The 13976-nt window shown below is 34.3% G+C and overlaps 1 protein-coding gene across 1 annotated transcript in view; it reads left to right on the top strand.

The window, feature by feature from the left end:
- Nucleotides 1–13976, top strand: part of LOC124359190 (tolloid-like protein 2) — a 101874-nt gene that overhangs the window by 51936 nt on the left and 35962 nt on the right. The window contains exon 6 of the mRNA XM_046811728.1: nt 11628–11760. Coding sequence (XP_046667684.1) covers nt 11628–11760 — 133 coding nt within the window. The remainder of the gene's footprint in view (nt 1–11627; nt 11761–13976) is intronic.

Raw genomic sequence — 13976 nt, 5'->3', positions numbered from 1 at the left:
GGGGGGGATTGGAATTCAATAGTCACCATCGGCTTTGCCAATATACTTTCATTTGTGGCGAAAATCACCTATCAGTTCTGCTATTAAATAAAGCTGCTGATACAAAAGTTAAAGAAATTGTAATGGCTATTTCATATGCAAAAGTTTTGGCCTTTTCGGAGTACGTCGACAAGATGAACCGTTACATCTGAGTGTTAAAAATGTAAATGGCAACGGTTGTTCCTATAACAGTATTTGTTAAGAATAACAAAACAGGTCCCAGCAGAAGTTTTTACAATGATTGGCGAAGAATGTTTCATTAATCCTTACATTACCATTAGAAAATACATGTCCCCAATGTAAAAAAATGTAATAATATATAATGTAATATTAATAGTCATAGCACTAATTTTGTGATGTATTCGTAGTAATAGCGAAAAATAGTGTTCGAAATTCGTTGGGGAAATGTTCCTTTCCAGTGCTCGACTAAAATTCTACTCGCACTAGGAGTAAACGCAACTTCCCCACTAATTGTAAAATATAATATACCTATCTATGATCTGTTACTATATTGTAAATGTACATCCAAATACTCGAGTTAAGATTTATACCTAGCTAGAAACAATGTTGAACACACAGCTGTTAAACCTAGGTTACTGTTTAACAGTAATTAACCAAGATGCGGATTGCAGTAAGTTTCTAAGATTATTTCATTTTATACATATAGTTGTTATTAAAATAATTTAGAACTACTACATTATTTTGATTTTTGTTAATAATGAGATTTGTAAACCTACCTATTGTTCAATAACATAGGCCAAGACTTTTTAGATAGCCTATAAACTATATTTATATTACTATACGAGTATGTATATTATGTCTGGAGAACCATGGCCCCGAGTGATTACACTCTCTGTTATTACAAACACACATCAACACAGCTTATTTATATGGAACCATTTTGTATCCGTTGCTATAAAACTAGGGGACACTTCTGCTCGTATCTCCGATTATCTGTGTTTTCTCTGACATCCGGTTTTTGGAAATCTCATTATCTTCTTTCGCTATTTTAGAGTATTTTATATATAACCCTCGCGTTTTTGTTTAGTCTACTCATCATTCGATTTTTAAGGAAATGTGATGAAGTTTAATGTAATATTTATATAGCCTACCTTTTATCTTTCTTCTCAAAATAAAAACAAATTTTGAATCTAAATAAATCTTCAAATTTATTATTTGATACCAGAAAAGACAATTTTTTTCTATCAATCAGTTATATTTTTATACACAGGTTTACATATTTGTGAGCAGTTTTTTTGTGGCAAAAGTATCCTTTCAAACGGAATGCAAACTTTGCCTGGCTATTGCACTCATGCGTGCAGATAGATAGCTTTTAATTTGGCATAGAAGTAACAAAACTAGTGCATAGCAGTGGACAATCCGAATTAACAAATCCAAAATGGCTTACAGTTATACATAAATGAGTAGAATAGATAAGTTTTTAAGAGAACTAGATAAGCTTTCATCGACTTGAAAATCGTTGTCAATAGCAATGTAGCGATTATTTGTAATTTCATTTGACAACTAATGACCATTGCTCTCAATTTAAATTATAAATGAAATCGTACGCCTAATATTTTAGTCACGTTTAAAAATTCATTAGTCTACTGTAATTACCAACCATTACTGCTTGTTACGTCACGCTTTTGTGAAATGTAATAATGTATTTGAAGGTCACTGTTACTGAGGCAACAAACCCTTCACTTGCTGTAAGGAGACGTTCGATTAATGCTGTAGCTAAAAGATTGACGAATGTCGATAACGATTCAACTTAAAAAAAGGTCAGGAACCTGAAACTAGAAATAAATCACGAAATCGATGGCTGTTACACAATTTACGACGGTAATCTCTCATGCAGACAGTTTATATGACACAGAAAACCCGGTAAAATGGTTAAACGTTGGGGTATGAAGTCGTATATTTGGTGCACAGGTTATTGCGTACAACTTTCCTACACGGTCAGGTTTATTCCATGGAATCAACCAAATTATCTCAAACACAATGAGCCAATCTTGAGTTATTGTTGTGTTCTGTTATTGAAAGTTAAAAATACGGTGTCGTTTTTTTAGTTACTCTACTTGGTTAGTAGTAGCTACAGAACTTACAACTGTTAGGTTCTGTGAAGCTTGAGCAAAATTCGTTTTATCATAAAATTAGAACATAACAGCAAAATAAAAACCATTCAAATCTTATCTCCATACTCAATAATATTTCTGTACTCCTAACTAAAGCCATGTCTACAAGTTCTTGTGAAATTAAAAATCCTTACATTCTTCGAAAATAAAAAATGTTGAGTAGTAAAACTGTTAAAAACAAAAACATTGTTGGAAAAGACATTAAATTTGTATAGGCATTTTTTAATAAATTAGGCCCCTAATCCTGAATATTTATTTCCACTTTCAAGACTATTTTTTAAAGTTTACCTAGCCAATATCATTAAACCGTGTCAATAAAGTATTTTTGTTTTATTCTTTTTTATTTAGAATTTAACATTTATTAGCAGAAAAATCAAAAGTTTTACTTATTTTATTACTAACATTTTATTTGGCCCATTATTTATGGTAGATTAATGGTTTATCTAGTGGCCATGTATTTTAAAGCTTTGTTATTTTTATTTTTTAACGAAATACATCAATAACAAAAATGTCTACGCATAGTCTTATAAAGAATGTATTTTAAGATCTCCAGGCAATATACTATGAATTACAATTGATATTGTCTTATTACAGTTTTCAATGTGTTACAAATATTCAATTGATCAATTTGGTCAACATTTACTATTTAAGATAGATGTAATTTAGCAGTAGTAAAATATACTGGGACCAAAGCACTTAAATTATTACGTAAAAATCAAAATTTTTTACATCGACTAGTCTAATAATGATTAATGAGGAATCTTAGTAGGAGTTTAGTGAATCTTCTAGAACACTAATTATTTATTATAGTTAATGTCCGCAGAGGCGATAAAACACAAAAGATAGCCAGCCCGTTGAACTAATTAGGTGAACTAATAGTGGTTAATTCCGTGTATAATTATAGAAACATCTTAGTAAAATGAAATGATGTAAATGATTAAAATCTTTTATATAAATATAATGGGTAGGAATAACTATGGTTAAACTACAGTATATTTTTATATGACTTTAAATAGTAATACTCGATAATATTAAGTCGTTGATTAAGTAAACTTTAAATGGATTTATGTACTCACATTTTAAATAACTTCCTTGTCGTAAAGAAGTAAAGTTTGCAGTAAATTTTTTATATCTCAATCCACGCATCCACTGTGGTTTACACAATCGTCAGTGTATGATCCTCCTTTGGCAATACACGAGACTGGTGAAAATTTCGAAGTTAAAACTACCACATCGTTTACCATTACAGGGTAGCAGTACGCCATGCCACGCGTCGCCAAGGATAGGTTGAGGGGCGTTTCATGGAAGGATCCTTCTTATGTAGAAAAGAAGCTTTAAGATAAAATTCAAGTATAATGGTTAATTTGTTCTTGGAAACAGATAGACAAACAGAAGAGACCCTTTAGCCCTTTAACTGATAAGCTTCGCTTACGCTCAGCCAATAACATAGTAGTGCTGAATTGATGTTTAACTGAAACTATCTGAATAAATTAAATAAATATTTTGAAGAAATTTACAGACATTCTTTTATAATTGAACACCTGTTAGTTCATAACTGTATCGTGTGTGTTAACTCAACAGTTTGGAAGTTAATTACATTTTTGCATCAAAACATTGGTGATAAATTATTTTAAATGTTTATAAATTAACAATTAAAATGCTTCTAATGATTTGCAATGAACTATTTAAAACGAAAGACTAGTAACGGTATCGTGTTTTTATTAAAGCCGTTATTTCATTGGTCAGCTTTACTACGACCGGAAGTGATGTCATGGATGTCACCAGGACCAATCTGGGCTACATAATTAATTAATATAATTAACAGACATGTGTACACAGTCCGTGTGGTGAGCCACATTATACATTGTGCACATACATTATACATTGTGCATACATTAACGTGATCTCTCATCAGATCAGTTGCTAAACCCTACGGACGATCCGTTATGTTGCAAACTCGTATTTTCAGTTTGATGTTTGTTGTCAATTGCTTTGCTATAAACTATTATTATTATTAAAACACAACAAAGTAAACTCGTTGACAAAATACTTTCTTTTTTTAAATAATGTTCTTTTGCCAAAGACCCCCAGTAGTTAACAAAGGCTGGTATTTACAAATGGAGTGCTTAACAACTGAGTGTGGCAATGTCAGGTATTCTTTTATTATTTTTATTACTTTTACAGTATTTGACCCGTTATAAAAGAATTTTTAATGTCTTTTTAATATAGCTTTTTACATAATTATAGATTCATTTTGAAAGCCATATTATAAATAATAATAATAATAATAATAATATATTGTATGTTTAGTATATTTAATAGGGTAATTTATATAACTAAATTACAGCACGTTCGGCAGAGTAAACTTTTAAAATTGTCAAAAAGTGTATTCTTTTAAATTTAAAATAAAAACTGCCGATTACAGTCGCGTCGGGACTAGTTTTTTTCATATATGGTATATATTGAAAAAACTAGCCTATAAATATTAGCGCCATGTCCCACCATATGCGTCCGTAGTCCACTCGAGAAACATACCTGCCGTAAAAGGGTTCATCCGGACATTACGATAACCATACACCGGAATGATCTGGTATAATTGTTTTGTTATCAATCTTATCTCTAGTTATTCCGACGTATAGTCCAAAGTCTGCCGTGTAGCCTATATTCGATATCCAAGCAGAGGATGTCATATTTTGTTACTGTATTACTCTGAAACATGTCAGATTTTGCTATTCCAAATGCTGTTTTATGTGAGTTTTTATTTGACCGTGAGTGCTTATTAGAACTACATCAGTTTCGTAGTATAGTAAAGTTCAATTCGCACTCGTACTTTTAGAAATAAAAACTAGATCTCAAGAGACTATCATAGCGAAGAACGCTTTTGAAGAAAGTGTAACTGGGTGTATTACAAATTTAACAAAGAACATCCACATGGGTACGGTACGGTGATTCTACCCATGGTGGTGAGCCTTCAACGTTTTGTGGATTATGGAGTCAAGATCTGATTGATACAATTTCATAAAAAAGAACGGCGAGATAAAAATAAGGGCCAGTTTTTATGGGGATTCCATTGTCAAAGTCAAGTCTTTTATTGCCGTTGATAATAATACAATCATGTGGCAAAAGTCCTACCGAATAAATCTATAATTTTTACATTCGTTCACAATACCACATTTAGACATACTATCGTTACATTCATCCATACCACTTACTCGCCAATTCTCTCCACCGCCAACGCCAGAGTGTCAGTCTTCTAGATCTTATTGTAATCCTCGCAACCCTAGCTCTAATGTTCAATAATACGAGTACGTGTTTTCTATATAGAAATACCACAAGCTCAAAAAGGTCAACATTTTTTCCAAGTTATGTAAAAGGTCTCAAAGCAAGTTCTAGATGTTAAAAACAAAATATTGAATTAAAACACATCTGTTTTCGCTGGATGTTAAGGGGGGGGATTGGAATTCAATAGTCACCATCGGCTTTGCCAATATACTTTCATTTGTGGCGAAAATCACCTATCAGTTCTGCTATTAAATAAAGCTGCTGATACAAAAGTTAAAGAATTGTAATGGCTATTTCATATGCAAAAGTTTTGGCCTTTTCGGAGTACGTCGACAAGATGAACCGTTACATCTGAGTGTTAAAAATGTAAATGGCAACGGTTGTTCCTATAACAGTATTTGTTAAGAATAACAAAACAGGTCCCAGCAGAAGTTTTACAATGATTGGCGAAGAATGTTCATTAATCCTTACATTACCATTAGAAAATACATGTCCCAATGTAAAAAAATGTAATAATATATAATGTAATATTAATAGTCATAGCACTAATTTTGTGATGTATTCGTAGTATAGCGAAAAATAGTGTTCGAAATTCGTTGGGGGTTCCTTTCCAGTGCTCGACTAAAATTCTACTCGCACTAGGAGTAAACCCAACTTCCCCACTAATTGTAAAATATAATATACCTATCTATGATCTGTTACTATATTGTAATGTACATCCAAATACTTGAGTTAAGATTTATACCTAGCTAGAAACAATGTTGAACACACAGCTGTTAAACCTAGGTTACTGTTTAACAGTAATTAACCAAGATGCGGATTGCAGTAAGTTTCTAAGATTATTTCATTTTATACATATAGTTGTTATTAAAATAATTTAGAACTACTACATTATTTTGATTTTTGTTAATAATGAGATTTGTAAACCCTACCTATTGTTCAATAACATAGGCCAAGACTTTTTAGATAGCCTATAAACTATATTTATATTACTATACGAGTATGTATATTATGTCTGGAGAACCATGGCCCCGAGTGATTACACTCTCTGTTATTACAAACACATCAACACAGCTTATTTATATGGAACCATTTGTATCCGTTGCTATAAAACTAGGGGACACTTCTGCTCGTATCTCCGATTATCTGTGTTTTCTCTGACATCCGGTTTTGGAAATCTCATTATCTTCTTTCGCTATTTTAGAGTATTTTATATATAACCCTCGCGTTTTGTTTAGTCTACTCATCATTCGATTTTTAAGGAAATGTGATGAAGTTTAATGTAATATTTATATAGCCTACCTTTTATCTTTCTCAAAAATAAAAACAAATTTTGAATCTAAATAAATCTTCAAATTTATTATTTGATACCAGAAAGACAATTTTTTCTATCAATCAGTTATATTTTTATACACAGGTTTACATATTTGTGAGCAGTTTTTGTGGCAAAAGTATCCTTCAAACGGATGCAAACTTTGCCTGGCTATTGCACTCATGCGTGCAGATAGATAGCTTTAATTTGGCATAGAAGTAACAAAACTAGTGCATAGCAGTGGACAATCCGAATTAACAAATCCAAAATGGCTTACAGTTATACATAAATGAGTAGAATAGATAAGTTTTTTAAGAGAACTAGATAAGCTTTCATCGACTTGAAAATCGTTGTCAATAGCAATGTAGCGATTATTGTAATTTCATTTGACAACTAATGACCATTGCTCTCAATTTAAATTATAAATGAAATCGTACGCCTAATATTTTAGTCACGTTTAAAAATTCATTAGTCTACTGTAATTACCAACCATTACTGCTTGTTACGTCACGCTTTTGTGAAATGTAATAATGTATTTGAAGGTCACTGTTACTGAGGCAACAAACCCTTCACTTGCTGTAAGGAGACGTTCGATTAATGCTGTAGCTAAAAGATTGACGAATGTCGATAACGATTCAACTTAAAAAAGGTCAGGAACCTGAAACTAGAAATAAATCACGAAATTGATGGCTGTTACACAATTTACGACGGTAATCTCATGCAGACAGTTTATATGACACAGAAACCCGGTAAAATGGTTAAACGTTGGGGTATGAAGTCGTATATTTGGTGCACAGGTTATTGCGTACAACTTTCCTACACGGTCAGGTTTATTCCATGGAATCAACCAAATTATCTCAAACACAATGAGCAATCTTGAGTTATTGTTGTGTTCTGTTATTGAAAGTTAAAAATACGGTGTCGTTTTTTTAGTACTCTACTTGGTTAGGTAGCTACAGAACTTACAACTGTTAGGTCTGTGAAGCTTGAGCAAAATTCGTTTTATCATAAAATTAGAACATAACAGCAAAATAAAAACCATTCAAATCTTATCTCCATACTCAATAATATTTCTGTACTCCTAACTAAAGCCATGTCTACAAGTTCTTGTGAAATTAAAAATCCTTACATTCTTCGAAAATAAAAAATGTTGAGTAGTAAAACTGTTTAAAAACAAACATTGTTGGAAAAGACATTAAATTAGGGACATCATAATTTTATGTAATACAGTAAGATAGTTTCTTTAGATAAGATTATTAACAATTGAAAGGAATTTAAAAATACCGTTATTACAATATAGTAATAATATCATTCAAGAAAAAATATTAGTGTTGTGCCTCCTAGAGTGGAGGAAATAGGGACCATTTCCGAACTACATAGTATCTACATTCGAGTTGATTTATTATAGTGCCTCCTAGAGTGGAATAGGGACCATTTCCGGACCACATAGTATCTACGATTCGAACTGCGTTAGTGTAATATCTCCTAGAGTGGAATAGGGACCATTTCCGGACCACATAGTATCTACGATTCGAAGTGTGTTAGTGTAGTGCCTCCTAGAGTGGAATAGGGACCATTTCCGGACCTCATAGTATCTACGATTCGAATTGTGTTAGTGTAGTGCCTCCTAGAGTGGAATAGGGACCATTTCCGGACCACATAGTATCTACGATTCGAACTGTGTTAGTGTAGTGCCTCCTAGAGTGGAATAGGGACCATTTCCGGACCACATAGTATCTACGATTCGAACTGTGTTAGTGTAGTGCCTCCTAGAGTGGAATAGGGACCATTTCCGGACCACATAGTATCTACGATTCGAACTGTGTTAGTGTAGTGCCTCCTAGAGTGGAATATGGACCATTTCCGGACCACATAGTATCTACGATTCGAACTGTGTTAGTGTAGTGCCTCCTAGAGTGGAATAGGGACCATTTCCGGACCACATAGTATCTACGATTCGAACTGTGTTAGTGTAGTGCCTCCTAGAGTGGAATATGGACCATTTCCGGATCACATAGTATCTACGATTCGAATTGTGTTAGTGTAGTGCCTCCTAGAGTGGAATAGGGACCATTTCCGGACCACATAGTATCTACGATTCGAACTGTGTTAGTGTAGTGCCTCCTAGAGTGTAATATGGACCATTTCCGGACCACATAGTATCTACGATTCGAAGTGTGTTAGTGTAGTGTCTTCTAGAGTGGAATAGGGACCATTTCCGGACCACATAGTATCTACGATTCGAAGTGTGTTAGTGTAGTGCCTCCTAGAGTGGAATAGGGACCATTTCCGGACCACATAGTATCTACGATTCGAACTGTGTTAGTGTAGTGCCTCCTAGAGTGGAATAGGGACCATTTCCGGACCCCATAGTATCTACGATTCGAACTGTGTTAGTGTAGTGCCTCCTAGAGTGGAATAGGGACCATTTCCGGACCACATAGTATCTACGATTCGAACTGTGTTAGTGTAGTGCCTCCTAGAGTGGAATAGGGACCATTTCCGGACCACATAGTATCTACGATTCGAACTGTGTTAGTGTAGTGCCTCCTAGAGTGGAATAGGGACCATTTCCGGACCACATAGTATCTACGATTCGAACTGTGTTAGTGTAGTGCCTCCTAGAGTGGAATAGGGACCATTTCCGGACCACATAGTATCTACGATTGGAACTGTGTTAGTGTAGTGCCTCCTAGAGTGGAATAGGGACCATTTCCGGACCACATAGTATCTACGATTCGAAGTGTGTTAGTGTAGTGTCTTCTAGAGTGGAATAGGGACCATTTCCGGACCACATAGTATCTACGATTCGAAGTGTGTTAGTGTAGTGTCTCCTAGAGTGGAATAGGGAACATTTCCGGACCACATAGTATCTACGATTCGAACTGTGTTAGTGTAGTGCCTCCTAGAGTGGAATAGGGACCATTTCCGGACCCCATAGTATCTACGATTCGAACTGTGTTAGTGTAGTGCCTCCTAGAGTGGAATAGGGACCATTTCCGGACCACATAGTATCTACGATTCGAACTGTGTTAGTGTAGTGCCTCCTAGAGTGGAATAGGGACCATTTCCGGACCACATAGTATCTACGATTCGAACTGTGTTAGTGTAGTGCCTCCTAGAGTGGAATAGGGACCATTTCCGGACCACATAGTATCTACGATTCGAACTGTGTTAGTGTAGTGCCTCCTAGAGTGGAATAGGGACCATTTCCGTACCACATAGTATCTACGATTCGAGTTGTGTTAGAACTTTCTTATTAAATCATTTTTTAAAGATATTAGCGGAAAATTTCACAACTATAAATTTTACCGTTTTATACTGTTATGAGTAGTCCAACTGAATAGGAATGTTACCATTAGGGAACATCATCAATACAAACCTCACAAGAACTTTCATTTACAGTAAATTCTTAAATAAAAATACAGAATATACATGAATAAAAATTGTAATCCTTGGAATGGTGGTGTAAAGAGGAAGCTGAAGCATGGTTTGTACACAAATACATTAACATTATATAAAATAAAGTTAGAGATCAGTAAATAAGTAAGTCAAATTCCCTTTTTAATTCACAAATTAGGTATAGCATTAAGATATTCGAATAATACTAATGAAGAATTGCATTTAAAAACATAATTTGTCGTTAGGAAAGCCACACTTGTAGAATACATATGGGAGAAATTCGGGTTGTTAACAAAAGTAGCGTATCTATATTGTGCGTCATATGTTGTCAGTGTACAAGGTTAATCTAGTTGTTCGTTTTCGAAGTGTACGTCTAGAGAGGTTACAGATCATCTAGATCAGTAGGTCAGCGTTCAGCCAGGGCTAGATGAGGGATAGGCGACTCTGGCGTAACGACGACTGTACGCGAATACTGAACAAGCGCAGGATTTGGTCCCCTCAGCATAAGCCGGATATAGCTGTCCCCCTCTCACACGTGTAACTACGCACGCACGCACACTCACACACCACGCACGAGGAGTGAACACGAGTTCACATGTTTACAACAAAACGTGGGTCCGATTGTATTCATAATCGGCAAGATGTGTTGTTGTTTTCATTATCTTATTTATACAGCAACTCGTTTAGAAAATACTTAAACATCTAATGAGACGCCACAAGTGGAAGATTAAATGGATCTAAACTGAACATTCACATTAATTAAAATAAGTGTGAAAGAACACTTTTAAGAATTCTGATATTTATGTCCGTGGTTATAGCGTTAACATATCATTTAAAACTGCATTCAATAATGACAAAGACGCAACGAACCATGTGAATGGGAATAGGATGTTGTAAAAGGAGTTTATTTTTAGCAATTAAATTATCTAGCATTATGCTACTATATCTTATTGAGTTCATCGAGTTTCTGCTTCAGAGAAAACATAGAAATGAAATTAAACAATAATACTTAAAATTAGAATTTACTTGTAGTATTTTTGTCGAATCTGTCTTAGCACGCATCTAACTTTCGTCTGAATGATAAGGTTGGCATAAGTAACTCAAATCACAAGGTACTACAAGGAGTTAAAAGTGTACCAGCCATTTTAGAGGGAAAAGTAAACTTGTTATATACAAAATTAAGACATAACATGCGCTAACAACGAAGTTATACATCTAAAAGGTTTCACACTTCATTTTACACCTCCTGTAATGGTGACAATTATTACAGTATTTCTCTTAAGTTTCTGCGGTTTATTTAAACCACTGTGATTTCTTAAATATGTGGGAGGGGGGACTAGGGAAGTACAACACCACACCGAATCGATCATTTCTTGATTTATTTGCTCGCTCTTTCTATTCTACGATTGTTATGTGTTAGACATCCAAACTTAACAGAGGTTTCATGTGTGTTATAGGGCACCTACTTGGACACGATCCAGCCCATAGACTACATGCGAGGAGGATACAAACGCCGCCCCGAGATCGGCCAGAGGATCAGGCTGAGTGAGGGCGACATCGCGCAAACCAACCTGCTCTACAAGTGCTATCGTAGGTCTTCTCATCACACTTTACACTTTTTGTTCTCTAAGTTTCAGGTTTCTTTGTATTAATTAATTACACGCGTTGCAGCGACTTTTCTGATGAGATGCTCTACTTTATGTAATAGTGAGATAAAATAGCCTGAAGTATATATGATATTTGATATATAGTTTTACAATTAAAAATATATTTTTATTTGGTTAACTAAGTCATAATTTAGAACTATTCTGTATCTAATTTTGAGTCATTGTGACGTATTTTCACTAATCTTTAGTAATGCAGAGATATAGTTACGTTTTACATATCATATGGTCATTGTACCCATGGTAGCACTTACTTGTATATAACTTCACTGAACTTGACCCGCAGAACCCGTAAACACCCCCAGTTCCAAAACCTATGGTTTATAGTGCGGCTTGTGGAAACGATAACGTACCCAAAAAAACCCAAACTACTCGTAGTTGAAACTTAGTACAAGCATTTATGTATTAAATATTTAGGGTAAGTTTAAGTTCGTCGGCTACCACGCGCGCAATTTCGTGCAAATATGGAAGCTGTTAAAAGTATAAAGATTCACATGTCCGTTATTTATACACCTAGAGAAAAAAATAAGTGTGTTCTGGGATTCTTGTAACATTTTATAAACGTGTTTATGAAACAAATGTTTTGCTACTCAAACTGTTTTCTAGATATAAATTACAAGTAAATCTCATAAGAATTTTCCAATCACTACAAACATGTTGAAACTGTAAAACTTGATCTTATGAATATCTTGGCTACAATCACAGGCCAGCTTTGTATGCCACTTTGTTTTAATTTTTTTTTAATGTGACAATTCCGTTATTTATGTACCTAATAATATTGAGAAAAAGTATTGTGGCATGGATGTAACATTTCTGATACATATTGTAACAAACAATGGTTTTGTAATTCGAACGGTGTCAGAGATATCGATTACATATACCTAAATCCAGTTAGAAGTGAGTTATCTAAATTTTAGTAGTCATAAAATAAATCTATCTACTTCTTCCGATTGATCCGGAAGATTCTTTTCTTCCGTTTTTGTGCCTTGACGATTCTGAGAAATAGTCGCATTTCATAGAATGCTATCAGAGATTCCGATAATACAACAAAGGTTAGATTATTGTATGTATCTTGTTTGTATGATTCTATAACCCTGGCATACTAAGATATAAGCACGCCCAGTCTTGCAAAACATGTTTTGGGCATTAGTTTTATTATTTATCTTTTAAAATATCCAGGTCAAAATATATGAAAAGGTCAACAAATATGTTGATTGGCAGCTTATCTTAAAAAGTGTATACAATGTATTATGAATAATGACAATGAAAAATTGTTTTACCATCGTGTAGCTTTCAAAAATTCTTTTAACGAATTTTTGTTTGAAACAATATGTTATAATCATTTCACTGAAATACTGTTAGTTTAAGAAAAATAATAATATCTTAGTATTAAATTTATATAGCATAAACACTTCATTTTTATGTTATACAGTACACCAGTATAACAGGATATGTTTATGTTGTAGTGAACAGCAGAATGTGTTTTATTAATATTTATAACAATACATACTTAGATTGCAACAAATCAATAAAATAGTAGTGTGCGTGGCGCCCGAAGTGCCGCTGGACAACGACAAAAGGCCGAGTATAGTAGACTACTACTACCCTTGATTATGAAACGTTCTCAGAAGATAAACTGTCCAATTTTATAAGCTCTTTCCGTTAGAACACCTTCGATGTATGTGCCATCCAGCGGGCGGCTGAACGACAGAAACACGCGCCATCGGCGACAGGCGAGCAGCGCTCAGCGGAGTGTCGTGGAACTAGTGCAGCAGCCTATTTAGAACTGTTGTCATAACGTCCATGTTGGAATATCGTTAAAAAATTATACCACGAGTTATTACTCATCTGAATTTGTACTCAACACAGTAAACAGTTAACAAAAACATAGTGGCTGTGCCAGTGACATGTTAGTCCGGCCAGGTTGGAGTTTAACGAAAAAAATTATACCACGAGTTAGTACTCATCAGAATTTGTACTCAACACAGTAAACAGTTAACAAAAACATAGTGGCTGTGCCAGTGACATGTTAGTCCGGCCAGGTTGGAGTTTAACGAAAAAAATTATACCACGAGTTAGTACTCATCAGAATTTGTACTCAACACAGTAAACAGTTAACAAAAACATAGTGGCTGTGCCAGT

Source organism: Homalodisca vitripennis, chromosome 4 (assembly GCF_021130785.1).
Source record: "Homalodisca vitripennis isolate AUS2020 chromosome 4, UT_GWSS_2.1, whole genome shotgun sequence".
Classification (NCBI taxonomy): domain Eukaryota; kingdom Metazoa; phylum Arthropoda; class Insecta; order Hemiptera; family Cicadellidae; genus Homalodisca; species Homalodisca vitripennis.
The sequence above is the reverse complement of the archived record's forward strand: the minus strand, read 5'-3'. Positions and strand labels throughout refer to the sequence as shown.